This window comes from Camelus bactrianus, chromosome 20 (genome assembly GCF_048773025.1).
Source record: "Camelus bactrianus isolate YW-2024 breed Bactrian camel chromosome 20, ASM4877302v1, whole genome shotgun sequence".
NCBI lineage: Eukaryota > Metazoa > Chordata > Mammalia > Artiodactyla > Camelidae > Camelus > Camelus bactrianus.
Window position 1 is genome coordinate 23,449,090 of NC_133558.1, and position 16,947 is coordinate 23,466,036.

At 46.7% G+C, this 16,947-nt stretch overlaps 1 protein-coding gene across 2 annotated transcripts in view; it reads left to right on the forward strand.

The window, feature by feature from the left end:
* The window catches only part of PNPLA1 (patatin like domain 1, omega-hydroxyceramide transacylase), a 64,510-nt gene that overhangs the window by 41,187 nt on the left and 6,376 nt on the right, over positions 1-16,947 (forward strand). For both annotated transcript variants that reach the window (XM_045512186.2, XM_010949010.3), the window contains exons 2-6: positions 4,744-4,976; positions 6,776-6,841; positions 7,942-8,151; positions 9,084-9,144; positions 14,349-14,912. In XM_045512186.2, coding sequence (XP_045368142.2) covers positions 4,824-4,976; positions 6,776-6,841; positions 7,942-8,151; positions 9,084-9,144; positions 14,349-14,912 — 1,054 coding nt within the window. In that variant the 5' untranslated portion in view covers positions 4,744-4,823. The remainder of the gene's footprint in view (positions 1-4,743; positions 4,977-6,775; positions 6,842-7,941; positions 8,152-9,083; positions 9,145-14,348; positions 14,913-16,947) is intronic.

Here is a 16,947-nt window from a genome sequence, read left to right on the forward strand (position 1 = left end):
AACTCTGCTCGCCAGCGCCTCCCCAAGGGCTGCTGCACCCTAGCTACCCTGATGCCCACCGCACCCGCCTGCAGCTGGGGAGCAGGGCCCACGGAGAGGGGTGCCTTGCAGTGATTGACTGAGCTGGAAGTTGTTGCTAGGTTACCAATCCGCGGGAGACTGGGACCGCTAGTCCCATCCTCCACGGCAGATTCATCTCGCACAGCCAGTTTAATTCGAGCAGTCTGTGAACAGGATCCCCAGCAGTTTAAATTGTCAGCTGCCAAGTGCCCATCTTTCTAGGATTTAACACTTAGCAGGAAGCTATGTGGAGGAGGGGAAGAGAAGCCCTCTGTTTTTATACTCTGGGTCACCTTGAATAGCTTCTTCTCTCTCTGGGATACAGTGTCCTCCTTTGATTTCTGGGTTCATTCATTTATTCATTATTCATGCACACATCCATGTTTATTAAGTGCCTACATGTTCCATGTACCATATCAAGTGCTAGGGACAAAGGAGTGAATGAGATGGGAACCATCCTTGCCCTCACGGAAGGGGAAACATTAGGTACTTAAGCAAACAAATAAGATAAACACATATCTAATTATTTGTTTCCTTTCCCTTTAATTGATTTTACTAAGCCCCTCTTTTCCTCTACTAAACCTGTAGGGTCCCCTAAGTTGACAGAAAAGAGTGTTGCTGCCGACCACGCCTAAACTACCTTCCACCTGACCCATCGCCTCACCACACCCTGAAACAAGGGAGCATCCTCTCATCTCCACAATGCTTTTACTTTGCTCTCTTGCACCCACCAGTGAACCTGAGTGCACCTTGATAAAGATGTGGGGCAAGGATCATTGTCCCTTGTTTAGATGAGAAATCTGAAAGCCAGAAAACATCAAGAAGCTCTGGTCCATGGTCACATGGGGGAATTACTGGCGTAACCAACATTGAGCACTTACTATGTTCAGGCTTTTAAAAAGCTGTCTTCCTCATAACAATCCAGTAAGGTAAGCATTATTTTTCAAATTTTATAGGTGGCAAAATTGAGGCTGGAAGAAGTTATTTGCCTTGCCAGTGATGAGCCAGATAGTATGTGGCAAAGCTGGGATTTGAACCAAACCTCTCTGGCTTCAAAGCCTGAGCTCTTTGCAAGAAATGGATCTGGTCACAGAAAAGAGTCTCTGAGTGACTGAGACATGGAGTGGCTTCCAGATACCCTTCAAAACCTCCCAGCCCCAGGATATTATTCATTTTTCTACTGAAATTCTTGGGCCAATAGACTCATAAAACCTGGTGAATTGGCCATACTTATCAATATAGTTAACTCTGTTCTCCATCCATCTATATGGGACCATCTTTTCTTCAAGCTTTTATTGGGTAATTAAGTCAAGCAGCTCTTCCTCATTAGCATTTCCATTATTTGCTTTGTTGGGTTTTTATTTTCCTTTGTTCACATACTGAACAAACACCAAGCACCCACCAAGTGTTGTGGGAGGTTTGTTCTTTCCAATGGGCGTAGGTGAGTATGGCCCATTCTTGCCCTTGAGGAGTTCCCAGCTTAGAGCAAAGTTTCTGAAGGGTCTTCTGTGGGCAAAGTGCAGTGATAGGTCACAGAGAGGGGAGGATCACAAAGACCTGCCCTCAGAGAATCTCTTGGTTTGGGAGATGGACTTACAGTTAGATAATTCAAAGGTGTGAAAGGAGGTGGGAGGGAGGAGAAGTGGATGTGCCAAGTGTGGGCTGGGGGTGGAAGCAGCCCACCTTGAGTTTCCTACAGTGCTGCTTTTAAATCCCATCTTGCTGTGGTCATTGTGGGACACTTTCCCAGAGCCTGGCAGCTTGGAAGGAGGCCTTTAAACTAGGGAGAAGGTGCTGGAAAGAACAGAGATGCATAAAGAAGCAGGCTAAATTTATCCCTTCTCACAGAACCCAGCAATTGCTATGCTTAACACTTGACTTTCTACCAACAGAGACTTGTTTAACCAGAAGATTAGTTACTTATCCCTGGGGAAAGAGAGAGGAAGAGAGAGACAAAGGGAGACAGGGAAAGAGATAGTCAGGGACTCAGAAGACAGAGATGCACAGAGAGAGACCTGAAGAGAAGCCAGGAGAGACAGGGATAAAGGCATCCTTTGGTACACAACCCCAGTGAACAGCAGGAGAGATATTAAATTGGGTACCTGAATGGGAGAAATCAGACCATCTACTGCCCCCTTCCTCTCTGATGACATTGTTAATTTCCAAATAGCACCATTTTCAGATGTAAGTATATAGGATATATTCTATATGTATATAGGATATATACTTATGTCTACATTATCTTGGCTACTGATTTGTCCCTGTCACCCACCACCATCCCTGAGTAGCTGAAAGGTGACTGTAAATGGATAATATACAAAAGCACTGATTTAAGTAAGTATTACAAGATTAAATATCCATTCCTTTGATCTAGTATTCCCATCTCCAGGAATTTATCCTAAGGAAAATAATTAAGGACACAGGCAAATAAGTTAGCAAGAGATTATTCATTGCAGCGTTGTTTAGAAAAGCAAGGAAACAAACTAACTAGCCAACCCCTGGTGGGGACCTGCTCACTATAGTATAACCTTACAATAGTTGTCCATGCTGCTTGTAAATTAGGTTATAAGTAGATACTTATTGGTGTGGAAAGACATGATTTACTAGGTGAAAAAAGCAAGTTACAAATAGAGTATATAGTATGACCCCATTTAAGTATTCTTATAAGTAAGAACAATATAAAATACAGTCTAAGAAAACATAAATGAAATGTTAATCTCTGGGTGAAGGGATTCCAAGACATTTTAATTTTTTTCCTTTTGCTCATCTGCATTAAAAATTTTTTTCCACAATGAACATATATTTCTTGTGTGTTGAGAGCAAATTTCCTTCCAGCAGTCCCAGGGAACGCCTCCTGTTGGGAGTCCAGGAGAATATAGGCAAGCTGAACCAGGCTTTCCTGGCTCTGAGGCATTGTGGGAAAGGTCACCAACCCTTGAAGCCACTTCAGACTACTCATTAAGAATTCTCAAAACAACATGTCCCTGCCCTGGCTTGACTCCTATCCTGACTGGTCTTGCGGGCAAGAACTCAGTGACCCAAAACCTTGGTATCCAAATGCTCAGTTGCTTCATAACCTACTGAAGGAAAAAGCTGTTTGTACAAGTTGACGTGGTAAAGCTAACCTTTCTGAAACTGCAGGGCTTTCCCAGATCCCAAGAGCACCCTCCCCTGTAAGGCAGTGATGGCTAAGATGCACTGTTGATCAGATCAGTCACTACTCTACACATGCAGCAGTGATTCAGGATGTTGGTGAGAAAAGCCCGTCACCATGGCAACCCAGACTCACTCAGCCTCAGGGATAAACCCAACACCCAGGGAAAGGAGGTGGGGTCTGGAGTCAGAACAAACACTGCCTGGCTGTCTAACCTCAGGCAAGACACTTAGCTTTTTTTTTTTTTTGCGTTGGTTTCTACATCTGTGAAATGATGCTGAAGCTCCTTATCCCATCTACCTCCAGGATTAATAAGGAATAATCTGTGAACTGTAAAACACAAGAGGAGTAGAGCATCTCTAGCTTTGGTTTGTCTTCAGATTGCTGTGTGTGACTTTGGGCAAATCACTTAACCTCTGTGCCTCAGCCACTCTATTTGTAAAGAGGGGAGTAATGTCCACAATGATAGCTTCTCCCCCAGAATCTCAAAATTGGAAGGAATCTTAGCCCTTTCCACCAATGCAGGAATCCCTTTGGTAAATTCTCTGACTGAGGTACTCTTCCAGAGGATTTGCACAGGGTAGAAATTAGCAATTGGCTGCTAAAGATGCAGGTACAGGCCAGGCTTTGAAAGCTTTCAGCTCAGTGTAGTGGAAGGAGTATGAATTCCAGGGTCACACACTCTAGGTCAAAGTTCCACTTTGTCCACTAACTAGATGGTTGACCTCAGGCAAGTTATATTACCTCTCTGAACCTTAGCTTCCTGATCAGTAAAATAAGGATAGAAATACCTACCTTACTTATTGCTGTGATAGCACTGCTTACTAAGCTTACAACCCTAACTTCCCCAGTGGAATTCTGGGGGTTAGGGAGGCAGGTTTCACCTTCTTCTGCCACCTCCCTGAATAACACATCTGCCCTTTCAAGCCCCTTCGGGGACCTCGCAGCACTTGTGTCCATAGTTCAGGGCCTTCTCCCTCTCAGGTCTGTACCAGCGGCCATACAGGGAAGGTGATGTAATAATTTCAAGACAGTTCACCCTTTCTGTAACTTCTGTGCATCAAGGCCAGCACCCCCTCCCACTCACAGACTTCACGGGCTTAGACTAAGCAAGCATCCCAGGGTGTCACTTGGTGACGGCTTTCAACTGTAACAGTGTTTTAATGGGAATCTCATACAGGGCAAAAAGCCTCTAAGACCCTAAAAGAATGCAGTGTGGTGATGGACTTCCAGGCATGATGACAGGAAGTTGGGAAAACTATTTGGGGGTAGGAAAGGGGTCCTTTGCCCTCATTGTGAAAGGAGGGAGGATGCCTGACTAGCTGTGGGCTCTCTAGAGCCAGTGACTTCATTCCTCCGTGCTTTGCTTTCCTCGTGTGCAGAATGACAGGTTGATGCCTGAGGACCCTCTCTGCATCAGAATTCTAGGTGTCCCCATTTGTTGGATGCAGGATGAGATGGCAGAGTCGCTGTTGACCTCTCTTGGCCACCGGGTGCTGATTGCCTGCTCCTCTCTGCTTCCTCCACAGAGGAGTACCTCAGAATCCTCAGGGTGGGCGTGGCCGAGGTGAGGAAATTCTTCTTGGGTCCCTTTTCCCCGTCCTGCAAGATGGTGCAGATGATGAAGCAGTTTCTGTACAAGGTCTTGCCTGAGGACTCCTACAAAGTCGCCACTGGGAAGCTCCACGTGACTCTCACCCGGTTGACGGATGGAGAGTGTGTTGTGGTTTCAGAGTATACATCCAAGGAAGAGCTCATCGAGGTGAAGAGACTGGGCCCCGGGAGTGGCGCGGGGCCTTGGTTGTGGGACAGGGCCGGGAGTTGGGGCCGAGCCCTGGGGGTGGGCGGGGCCGGGAGTGGGGGCTGGGCCCTGGGAGTGGGTGGGGCCGGATGGGGCGGGGCCTTGGCTGTGGGACGGGGCCAGGGAGCGGAGGCAGGAAAGGAGAGGGTGGTCTTGCTCCTCTCTCTGTCTCTCTCTCCTGTCTCTCTCTGTTCTCTCTCTGTTCTCTCTCTCTCTCTCTCTTTCTCTAGTTGAAGCATAGTCGATTTACAATGTGTTAATTATTTCTGGTGTACTGCGTAGTGATTCACTTATGATTAATTTTCATATTCTTTTTCACTATAAGCCATTCATTATGAGGTATTGACTATAGTTCCCTGTTCTATACAATAGGACCTTGTTGGCCTGCTTCTCTTGACAGGTCCCTGGGATGGTCCACCTGTCTGCCTTCCTTCCTTCTATTTTCCCTAGTTTTTCCCTACCTTCACCCCCCTGGCATCTGTGTCAGGCACACTTTTAGATGAGATGAACACAGAAGCCCAAGATAAATCAGATTTGGTCACCATCCTACACTGCAACACTCAGCATCCCCCCCCCCTTTTTTTTTTTTACCTCTGCCCTAATCCTGAATCTTCTCAGAGGTCTGCGTGTGTTGGCTACCAACAGAGGTTCCATGGCTCCTTTAGGGCCTGGGTTGCAGTGTATCACCCCTGAATTACTCCCAGTTTGTGGAAAGAGTATCCCCTCAGCCCATTCTCTTCCAATGGCCCTCGATAAAAAGGATTATTACTAAATGGGTTAACACTTAGGAAAGGGCACTCTGACAGTGCACTATTCTAAACTCATAAATACAAATTTTAGTTATGCATTATTATTGCTGGAGAGTGCTGTGGATATGCCCAATTTTCTTTTAGGACAAAGTTAAGTTGCATGACCCTCCATCCCATCTTTCTACCCCCTTTCTGTCCTCTGAATATAAGGCCCTTGCCACCCATCCTCACACCCGACACTGGCATGGCATGATCCTGGGGGTAGGGGATGAATAAGCGTGGGCATGGACCCCTTCTCTACCCACCTCTTGTCCCCCTGGGTTTATTAGCAACCAGCTCTTCAAGATTTTTCTCTCCCCAGCCCTCTCCCACCACCTCCCACTCCTGCCTGTGTCACCCAGAGCAAACCATAAAACAAGCCTCTGTGCCTTTGCACCTGCCATACCTTCTGCCTCAATGTCCTTCTCCTACCCACCCCTCTTCACCTGCTTGGTGAGACTCCAGTCACTCCTGCCAGGGAAATTTCCTTCATCACTCCCTGCCCCACAACCCCTGGGTTGGGCGCTTCTCCTTTGGGTCCACAATGCCCATGGTCACTCCCATCATAGCACCTCATAGTCACCCTGTGTCCTGCCACCTACTTATTTACACCCCCTCTTGGAGCGTTCTGAAGGATGGGCATCTCGTCCTCCTTTGATTCCAGGCTGAGGCCAGATACACATTAATGGTTGTTGAATCCCATTGGATTCATGGAAATCTGGTGCTAGAAGGAACCCTGGAGATCATTGAGGCCACCCTCTCCCTTTAAAGCTGAGACATGAGGTCCAGACTGATCAAATAGGTTACCAAGGACCCAGCCAGGAAATCAATTTGGGGCTCCACTTCCCAGGGCAGTGCCTCCACCTTGGGTTTAAGGAGGGACAGGCTGGCAGTGGTCCAGAAGCCTGCAGGTGAGCCCTCCCAACCTGGTCCCCAGGACTTGGGCCTCTCAGCCCCATTCTTTCCCCACAGGCCCTGTACTGCAGCTGCTTTGTTCCTGTGTACTGCGGCCTCATCCCTCCAACTTACCGTGGTGTGGTGAGTATTTCAGCATGCGAGGGCAGTGAGCTGGGATCCAGGGGTGCCTCAGGGCCGCTGTGACCCACATGTGGGAGGGCTGGTCTCAGAATTCAGTGGGAACACCAAGAGTTGAAAAGGTCCTTGTGTTTTCCTATGCAGCGTTCCCAGTGTAGATGGATTTCTGGGCTTTAAGATGACCTTCCTTCTCCAGGTTGGGCTTCTCTCTGGACCCACCAACCCATTACTGAGCCCGGCAAGTTGACTCCACAGGCTTGCCAGGTGTTCCCCATAAGAAAATCCAGTAGGTCTGAGACTCTGCTTCTCTAACCAGCTTTAGCTGATCCTGGTGCTGCTGGTCCACAGGCCACACTCTGAGTAGGAAGGTCTAACTCATGCCCCCTCATTTTATGTACAGAGAAAATGAGATCCAGAGATTAGGATTTAGCTAGCAGATGGACCCCGTAGTGCATGTCATGCATGTAATTCTCAGGCACCCCAGAGAGTTAGAGCCTTGGTATGTGTGGTCCTTTGTTCATAGTTGAGGAAACAGAAGCCACAAGAGGGGAAGGGACTTGAAGGTGGACACACAGTGGCCAATGGCAAGGTCATGGCCGGAGGGTCTCTGGAGGGTGCCAAGGATGCCTGACCTCAACACAGAGGGAGGTAGCTTGGACCCATGGCAGTCTGGAGCAGGGATATATCACAGCCTTCTCAGACCCGCCATGTGTACACCTTCTCAAAAGGCTATGGGGACAGGCTCCATTCCCCAGCTCTGCCCTCAGCCACTGAGGGACTCCACAAGGGGTAACTGTGACTGCGGAGCATTCGCTCCTGCCTTATCCAGTATGGATGCCTGCCTCCCCACAGAGGCCCAGGAGCCCCAGCCTCAGCACCATTAGGTTAGCTGAGGGGAGATGGTACAGGGACAGAGCACTGGGTTGGGAGTCCAGAGGCACCATAGTCTCACTGAGTGACCATAGGGGCATCACTTACCCACCTGGACGTCAGTGTCAAGGCTTCTCCTGGGGGACCCATTTCTTTGATGTCCCTGAGTAGGGTAGCAGACCTCTGACCCCATATGAGAATTTCTCACTCTGCCTCCTCTTTCTGCCCCACAGCGGTACATTGACGGAGGCTTCACGGGCATGCAGCCCTGCTCCTTCTGGACTGACTCCATCACCATCTCCACCTTCAGCGGGCAGCAGGACATCTGCCCCCGGGATTGCCCTGCCATCTTCAACGACTTCCGCTTGTTCAACTTTTCCTTCCAGTTGTCCCTGGAGAACATCACCAGGATGACCCATGCCCTGTTCCCCCCAGACCTAGTGGTGAGAGACGGGAGAGACCTGGAGGGGCAGGGGGAGTGGGGGAGGGTGATGGAGGCTGGGGTGCCAGTGTGGCCCATGCAGTCCATCTGTGTTTTCTCCCCTCAAATGATCCCTTAAACTTCCTCCTAAAGCTGTATCCTGGTCTTGCTGCTAACTAGGCATGTAACTTTGAACAAGTGCCCTAAGTGCTCCCAGCCTGTTTTCTCCCCTGTAAAATGAGATGATGTCAGAATCACTGAAAAGAATGTTGCTTGAACTCATCCACTCTGACATGTAATGTGGGGTCAGCAAACTATGACCCAGGGGTCAGATTAGCCCGTGGCTTGTTTTTATACAGCCTGTGAGCTAAGAATGGGATTTCTATTTTTAAAACGTTGTTAAAATAAAAAAGAAGAAGTGGCAGAGACTATACATGTTCTGCTAGCCCCAAATATTTACTAGCTGGCCCTTTACAAAAAAGGCATTGTGGGCAATGTCTTGTGCAATCCTTCAGCATCCTCTGTGATAGATACTGTTATTATTGCCATTTTACAGGTGAAGAAACTGAGGCTGTGAGAGGTTACATTCACACAGCCACACAGCCAATAAGTGGCAGCACTGAGAGTTGAACCCAGTCTCCAAACTCTGCTTTTCACACGGTCCAGATGCACCTTCTCTGATTCTACTGTAAACATCTCACCTTCTCCCGCCAGGGGAGGGTACTGACCAGCTGTGAATGGTTTGACACATTCATGCAGCATCTCTATGGACACATGATCAGAAACTGCTCCCATTACCTTAGCAGATAATGAGAGATGGGACACTGGATGGGTGCATTTTGAAAATCCCATCAAGTAAAGCTTAAGAGCAATGAAAGTAGCTGCTCTGGGCAAGGGGACCGCTCATGTCTGCTGCCACAGCCTTAGTTATTTTCCTGGTGCCCCACCTTGCAGATCCTGCACAGTTACTACTACCAAGGGTATGAAGATGTCGTTTTATACTTGAGGCGGCTGAGTAAGTACCCTGTGGGGCCCCAAGGAAGGGGAGGTTTGGAGGGTGGGGCAAAAACAGGAAGTAGAAGGGCTGAGTAGAGGGACATTTCCCCCAAGTTTGTGAACAGGAGACGTCCTTCTCCCTGGAAAGCCAGAAATGGGTGCAGGAACCTGACAGCCTTCATTGTCCAGGACAGGCCACTGTGGCCAGAAATTAGGATCTAAGTGGAAAAGGGGCTTTAGATTAACTGATGGGACAGTGTCTGGGGCTTTTGTAAAAAATATATTCTGGGTTTAAAAATGATGTTTAGGAAATACATACCTCGTATCTTCCTGGAGAACTCCATTTTCATGTCATTTCATCCTCTTTCCAATAAAACTATATTGTTAATGTAGAACTAGATGTGACTAGTTTACATTTGTGTGAGACTTTGAGTGACATATTAATCAACAAATGAGAGAGAAGAGCCCTTGCCCCATGTTGGTTTGGAAAACATGGTTCCACCCCTGTGTATCCTCTGTGTGTTATTTGGGTGGAAGGAAGATTCCAATTACATGTATTATACACTAACTCCATGAAGGCCATGGCAAACATACTTGTTTAAAGGAAAGGGGGAAAAAGACTTTTCCATATTTAGAATTAATTCCATAGAGCACATTTCCAGAAAAAGGGATTCCTGCATCAAAGGGTGTTTACTTAATATTATATCATAATTTTTTTTCCATGTTGCCATATGGTCTTTGTAACTACCTTTTTGGCAGCTGTGTAATATTCCATCACAGTTGTACAGAATAGTTTGATTATTGAGTTTCTGAATGTTCAGTATTATAAACAATACTGTGGTGAGCTTTTTGTGCATGTAGTTTAAAAAAATATTTTAGGAGTGAGATTAAGGGGTTAAATGAAGTGTTTTCCCTAGATATGTTTCCCTTTTTTCTTCAAAGTTGCTTACTGCTTTCCTAAGCTCCCCTTGTCCTGACTCTGCTTTCTCCTGTGTCCATTCTCCCAACAAGTGTGGTGGGAGCAGGAGAGCAGTGTGGAGAGAATGTGGGCTCTGGAGGCAAGTAGCCCTGGTCCAGAATCCCTATTCCCCAAGCTGTGTGAGCTCGGGGAAATCACTGCCCCTCGCAGAGTCTTGGTTCCTAATCTGGAAAAAAGGTCTAGATCCTGGTTCCTGTCACCTACCAGCTATGTGATCTTGAGCAAGTAATTAATCTCCTGGGGCCTCAGTTTTCTCAGCTGTACAGTGGACTAATGGTGGAAACTACTTCAGAATTTTATTCCTAACCATAGTCAATCCAGGCCACTGCCCCCTCTGACCTCAGAGACAGGCCCCTCCTCTCACCTCTCTGCAGGACAGACTCCTCCTAACCCTAACTATCCTCTGACAACTCCCCCCCCCAACGCCTCCTCCACATTTACATAGGTGACAATTATGAAGCTAAGCCCCAAGTGTCCAAAAGGAGGACAACCTGAGAGGTGTGGTGGCAGAGGAGATGGGGGTCTCACCTATGGAGCCTCAGAAATAGGACGGCTTGGTTAGGGCCTAGGGTCCTTTCCACCACCAGCTGGGGAGCCCCTCCATTCTTTCCTCAGTGATGGTGTATATTGAGGACTTGGGGTTTGGGGGTTCCCTGATTTGGTTCTTGGATCTTGGAGCAGACACCAATTCCTTGCCCCAGGAAACCCCTCTACACCTCAGATTGCAGCCTGGCTACCTGGCTACCTCCATACCTGTCTCTCCCCTAGAACTTTTCCTTTCTCTTCCTCTCAGGGCAAGCCCTGGAGAGTGTTGCAAAGTGAGTTGTTAAGCATCTCTATTATCCCTCATTTCTAGTAGCCCCTTATTCTACCTTCTTGGGGGGAACCCAGTGCCCTCTCATCTTCCCCCTTCCACCCTTAGCAGGTGGACATTTTCAACAGGTATGAATGGGGGTCTTAAACCCAAAGATGAAACTCTAAGAGTAGCATTGCAGGCATCCACTCCTGAATTGTGGCAGTATATGGAGGATGGCAGGTTTTCCCAATGGTCTTGGAATCACTCCAAGTAGAAACAGACACAACTCATAAGGGAGAAAATGTCTTGTGCTGGCTGCCAGCTGTTTTTGCTTCCTCTTCCTATTTGCCAGTATGTGTGTGGCTTTCTCAGTGCAGGTTTTGACATTACCACCTAAATCCTCTTAGCTTTGGTGGGGCTGGAGTTTTCTCCCGGCACCAGATGCGAGAAGGAGATTCCAACATATCCTGAGAAATTGTGGTTGGTGCCCAGAGCTACACTCTTAATCCCCACCTACCATCTGGGAACAGAAAACAGAAGTCTGCTCTAGCCTCCCGCCTGCTATCTAAACAGGGATCAGCTCCACCAGGAAGCCACACCTGCAAGGTGTCACCCTCAACTCCTCAGCTCACATCCGGGCACCCTCTCTTTCCTTCCTCCTAAGGGCTCACATCCACCTAATTTTTTCTGCTGCCTCCCTCTCCACTCTTGGCCTCCCCTGGCAGCAGCCTTCTCCCAAAGGGAAGGTCACTACTTGCTGGCATCCTTGAAAATCCACATTCCTCACACAGATGTGTGGACGTGGGCGTTGAGGGAGGTTGGAGCTCAGAGGATGTCGTGTCTGAGATACCCATCCCACATCCAGGCCTGCCTGGCTAGACTGGCCTTCCTTCCTCCCCCGCTTCCTCCCTCACAGTTTGATAAGTTGTCACACACAACACATACACACACGCACACATATCTGTGAAACCAGCACCACAATCAAGATATGAAACAATCCGTCATGCCCAAAGTTTCCTTATGCCCCTTTGGGACCCCTCCCACCGCCCCTCATCCCCCCCATCCCCAAGCAAACCCTGATCTCTCTCATCATAGATTAATTTACAATTTCTAGAAATTTTGATAGATGGAATCTTATAGTATGAACTCTTTTTTTGTCTGCATTCTTTCACTCAGCGTAATTATTCTGAGATTCATTTATATCATTGCATGGTGTAAACAGTTCATTCCTTTCTGCATTCCATTCCACTGTATGAATACACCATAGTTTATTTATCCAGTCACCTGTTAATGGACATTTAGATTGCATCCAATTTGGGGTTGTTATGTATAAAGCTGCTATGTACACTCATGCACGAGATTTTGTTTGGACAAATGCTTCCATTTCTCTTGGGTAAATGTCCTCAAGGTTCATCCATGTTGTAGTATATTGTAGGAGTTCCTTCCTTTTCAGGGCTGAATAATATTCCACTGTGCATATTTACCTTATCCATTCATTCATCAGTGGACATGTGGGTTGCTTCCACCTCTTGGCTATTGTGAATAATGCTGCAATGAACATAGATGTGCAAATATCTCTTTGAGATCCTATTTCCAATCCTTTTGGATATATACAGACTAAGGCACACACCCAGAATGTATATTTAACTTTTTAAGAAGTTGACAAATTGTTTTCCAAAGTGGTTGTACCATATTATATTTCCAACAGTGTATGAGAATTCCAATTTCCCCACATTCTCACCAACAGCTGGTATGGTCAGTCTTTTTCATTTTAGCCATTTTAATAGGTGTGTGGTGGTATCTTATTGTGGTTTTAATTTGCACTTTCCTAGTGACTAGTGTTGTTGAGCATCTTTTCGTCTGCTTATTAGTTGTTCAAATATCTTTTTAGTGAAGTGTTTGTTCAATTCTTTTGCCCATTTTCCCCTAGACCTTTAATAAGCTTTATTTTTTAGAATAGTTTTAGATTTACAGAAAAAATATGAAAACAGTACAGAGAGTTTCCATATACCCCACATCCAGTTTTCCCTATTATTATGTCTCATACTTGTTAGATCTTATAGCATGGTACATATGTCATTTGGTACATAGTATGGCATATTGTTTACAATTAATGAACCAATACTGATAAATCATTGTTAACTAAAATCCATGCCTTATTCAGATTTCCTTAGTTTTTACCTAGTATCCTTTCTCTGGCCCAGGATCCCGCATCATGTTTAGTCATGCTGTCTCATTAGGCTCCTTTTTTATTGGTCACAATTGCTCAGACTCTCCTTGTTTTTAATGACCTCAGTGACTTGAGTACTGACCAGACATTTTGTAGATTGTCCTTCACTTGTGGTTTGTTTGATATTTTTCTCATGACTAGACTGGGGTTACGGGTTTGTCATCTCTCCTTGGTATCTCAAAGGCCCCCTAAATGCAACATGTCCCAAACAAACTCAATCTGTGCTCTCCCTACTTCTCCCCGGACCCGCCCCTCAACAATCATAGTCTCAGCCAACAGCACCGAGATCCATCCGAAGATGCAAACTACATACATCCTCTCGCCCCTCAATCAATCCACCACCAATTCTCATTTATTTTACCTCCTAAACAGAATCCTCTACTTCTTTCTAGCTCCTTCCAGGTGCAAGCCTCACACACCTCTTCTTCACAGCACCCTGATAGGTTTCCCTGGGTCCCCTCTTGCTTTTTTCAATGAGTCTCTACACAGCAGCCATGGTGATCTTGTCAAAACCAGAGACAGGTCAGCACCTCTCTGCTTGTAAGTCTTCACGGTCTCCATGAAAACCAAGGGTCCTTGATGCCACCTATAAGTGGCCTCCTCAGCCCCATCTCCCACCACAAGTGTCCCCACCCCTGTTCCATGAACACTGACCTTTCAGGCCCTCAGCTTTCTCATGCTCCCTCGAACCTGTGGCCTTTGTGAGTGCTGTTCCCTCTGTCGGGGGTGCTACTCCCCATCCCACCCTGGCCATGCCCTGGACTGTTCCCCATTCTTGTGTTGGTGCAAACATCACTCCCTCCGAAGACCTGCCACTGAAGTCCTCCCTGTTTCCCTCTCTCCTAGTCCCACGTTCCTCTCTTCCTACCTCTTGTCTTGGTAAAAACTTGAATTTTTTTGGGTGATCAGTGCCTGCCTCCCTGCTAGACTGTAAGCTCCAACAGGCCAGGAACCATCACCCCTGCTTTTGTCTACCTTGCCTCCTCAGTGCCCAGTGGAATGCCTGGTACATATAGATGCTCAATAAGTATCCACTGAAAAAGTGGGTCAATACACAGTCACATACTCAGTATAAATTCAAGTAAATAAAGAAAGGCCATTGAAAAGCACTAATCCTTTATATGAAAATAATTTGGGAAACCATTTTTTTGTAAATACTATACTGATGCCAGGGGGATAGTAATGCCACCTGTGACCCTATGCTGTTGTATTTTCTAGATGCTGCTTACCTTAATTCTCCTTCCAAGAGAGTGGTTTTCCCCCGGGTAGAATTGTACTGCCAGATACAACTCGCCCTTGGCAATGAGTGCCCTGAACGCAGTCAACCAAGCCTCCAAACAGAGCGGACTAGTCTGAAAGAATCCACACAACTTCACACACATCCCAAAGAGGGAGAAATGGGTGGCCATGGTCCACCTCTGTCCCCACCTGTGCAGGCACCTGAATCCACACGTGAGTGGCCTGCGGAGTCACCTGTTTCACCACCTGCATTGCCACTGGCCTCGTCACCATCACACCCTCCAACTGCCTTGCCACCTGTATCACGCCCAGCTGTGCACTTACTACCCAGTTCGACTCCCGGGCAATCACCTGTATCACCATCACAGCAGGCACAACCAACTGGGTCACCACCCAGATCCCCACCCCTTCAGTCACCTGTGTCCCCCAAGCCATCCCTGGGGCCTTCCGCTGTGGGAGCACTTCCAGCATTGCCCCAATATTCTCCTCCATCATCACCTGCACAGCCACCTATGGAGGAACCAGACCCTGAACATCCTCAAGGTATGGACCCTTCTGGCTTCTCACAGCTTCTTCATATCTTGAGCCCACTGGCAAGTGTGTAACAGCATGGTAACTAATTACTGTAGCTTTAGAGGGGTGCATTGGTGAAGTTAGCCCTTAGCGTTAGCTGCTCTACTTGCTATGAGGACAGGGCACCACAAGAGGGCAGTGTACTTGACATTTTGTTTCTGCCTTAGTCCAATCTTTGTCAGTGTGGTCCCCAGCCAGCAGCAATAGCATCCCCTGAGAACTTGTTAGAAATGAAAATTCTTAGGCCCTGCCACAGACCTACTAAATCACAGATTCTGGGGGAATGGGACCCAGCTGTCTTCCTTTTTTTTTTTCACAAGCCCTCCAGGTGATTCTTTAGCCCTCTCACATTTGAGAACTGCTATTTTTATTGTGAAAGCCATTGTGCCAGGGCGATGCTACTCAAAGAGTGGTCTGTGGACCAATAAAAGCCTCTGAATTATCTGTTACTAGTTCACAGTGAAATGAGTGCAGAAATTGAGAGTAAGCATTTAGAAATGTTTATCACAATAATATAGAGACTTGACATCCAAGAGCTTGGTCATTTTCCTACTAATTCATTTGCATTGCATTTCACAAAAGTACTAGTCCTTTATGGATTGTAAACAGGATTTTAAAAAACTGGCTCTTCACTACAGATAGTTTGAGAAGCAGCTTTCTGGGGGCACAAAGATGAATAGTTCTCAATTCCTCACTCTCAGGAAATCTCCCCTCCAACAGAAGGAATGGCATGGATACCAACCTCAAAAATACAAGAAGAATTCTTAGGTACTATATAACTAACAAAAATAGTGTTGGGGGTATTCATAGAGAATAAGATCACCTCTCTATGGAGGAATAGGGGAGGCTTCTTGGCGGTGACAGGTGAATTGAAATGGGCAGGATTTTGACAATTGTGGTTTGTAGGATCCTACAGAGTAGAAAGAACATTTCAGATTTTGTTTATTCTAGAGGCTGAGGTGCGGGGAAGGAAGGTGCAAGGTACATTCAGGGTGAGGAAGATATCTGTTTGGCCTCTGTGGATGGTCTGAGTGGGGATCAAGGGAGAGGGGCCCAAATGATGGGCTGAAGCCAGGTCCTCATGGTCCATCAGCCAAGCTTCTATTGTTATTATGATATACAGTAGCAGAGATTAGCAAGTTTTCCTTCTTTGTGGATCTGCCCCAAGTCAGGGATGAGCCCCCTTTCCCTGGAATAGGTTCACTTTGATTCTTTTACTCACAATGGGACAGAAATATCAGGACAATGAGTCAGAAAACTGGTCAAAGTGTTTCATCTGCTCTCTTATTGCTTGTTAAATGAAATGCATTTATTTTATATTATCACACCTGTGCTTTAAGGCAGCCAATGGCCTGAGGAATCCTGGGCCCAGAATTGGCATTCCTCACTCATATTGGGGGTGGACAGAGGGTTCAGATAACTGAGTGGTTCCCAACTGGGAGTCATATTACCCCAGGAGACATATGACAATATCTGGAGACATTTTTAATTGTCACCTAGTGGGTAACATCTAGTCGGGAGATGCTGTGAAACATCCTGCGATGATTCACAGCCCTCACAATAAAGAATTGCCTGGCCCTTAACGTCAGTTCTGCTGAGGTCGAGAAACCCTGTTGTAGCCTCCAGCTGAGTGTCAGCGGGGACATCCTATGCCATCTGAGGGAGCTGAGCAGAGTGGAGCCCCCAGGGGTTCGTGATATCAGTCGTTTTGCCATGGCCATGTTGTTGTTGGGGGTGGGAGGTATTGCAAAAATTCCTAGGAAAACCCATAAACAAAGGAACCACACATAGATTTGGGAGGGCGACGGTTATCCAACAGGTCCCCAGATGAAAGAACTTCAGGTAGAGGAATTTAAATATATTCTATATTATTATTATTTACATATATTACATAATTATGTATTAATTTTCATATATTATATATCCCCATGCTGATTAAAAACATGCAAAGAAAAACATCAGCATAAAAAAACATGCAAAGAGCTTACTTAAGAACAATGGTCGT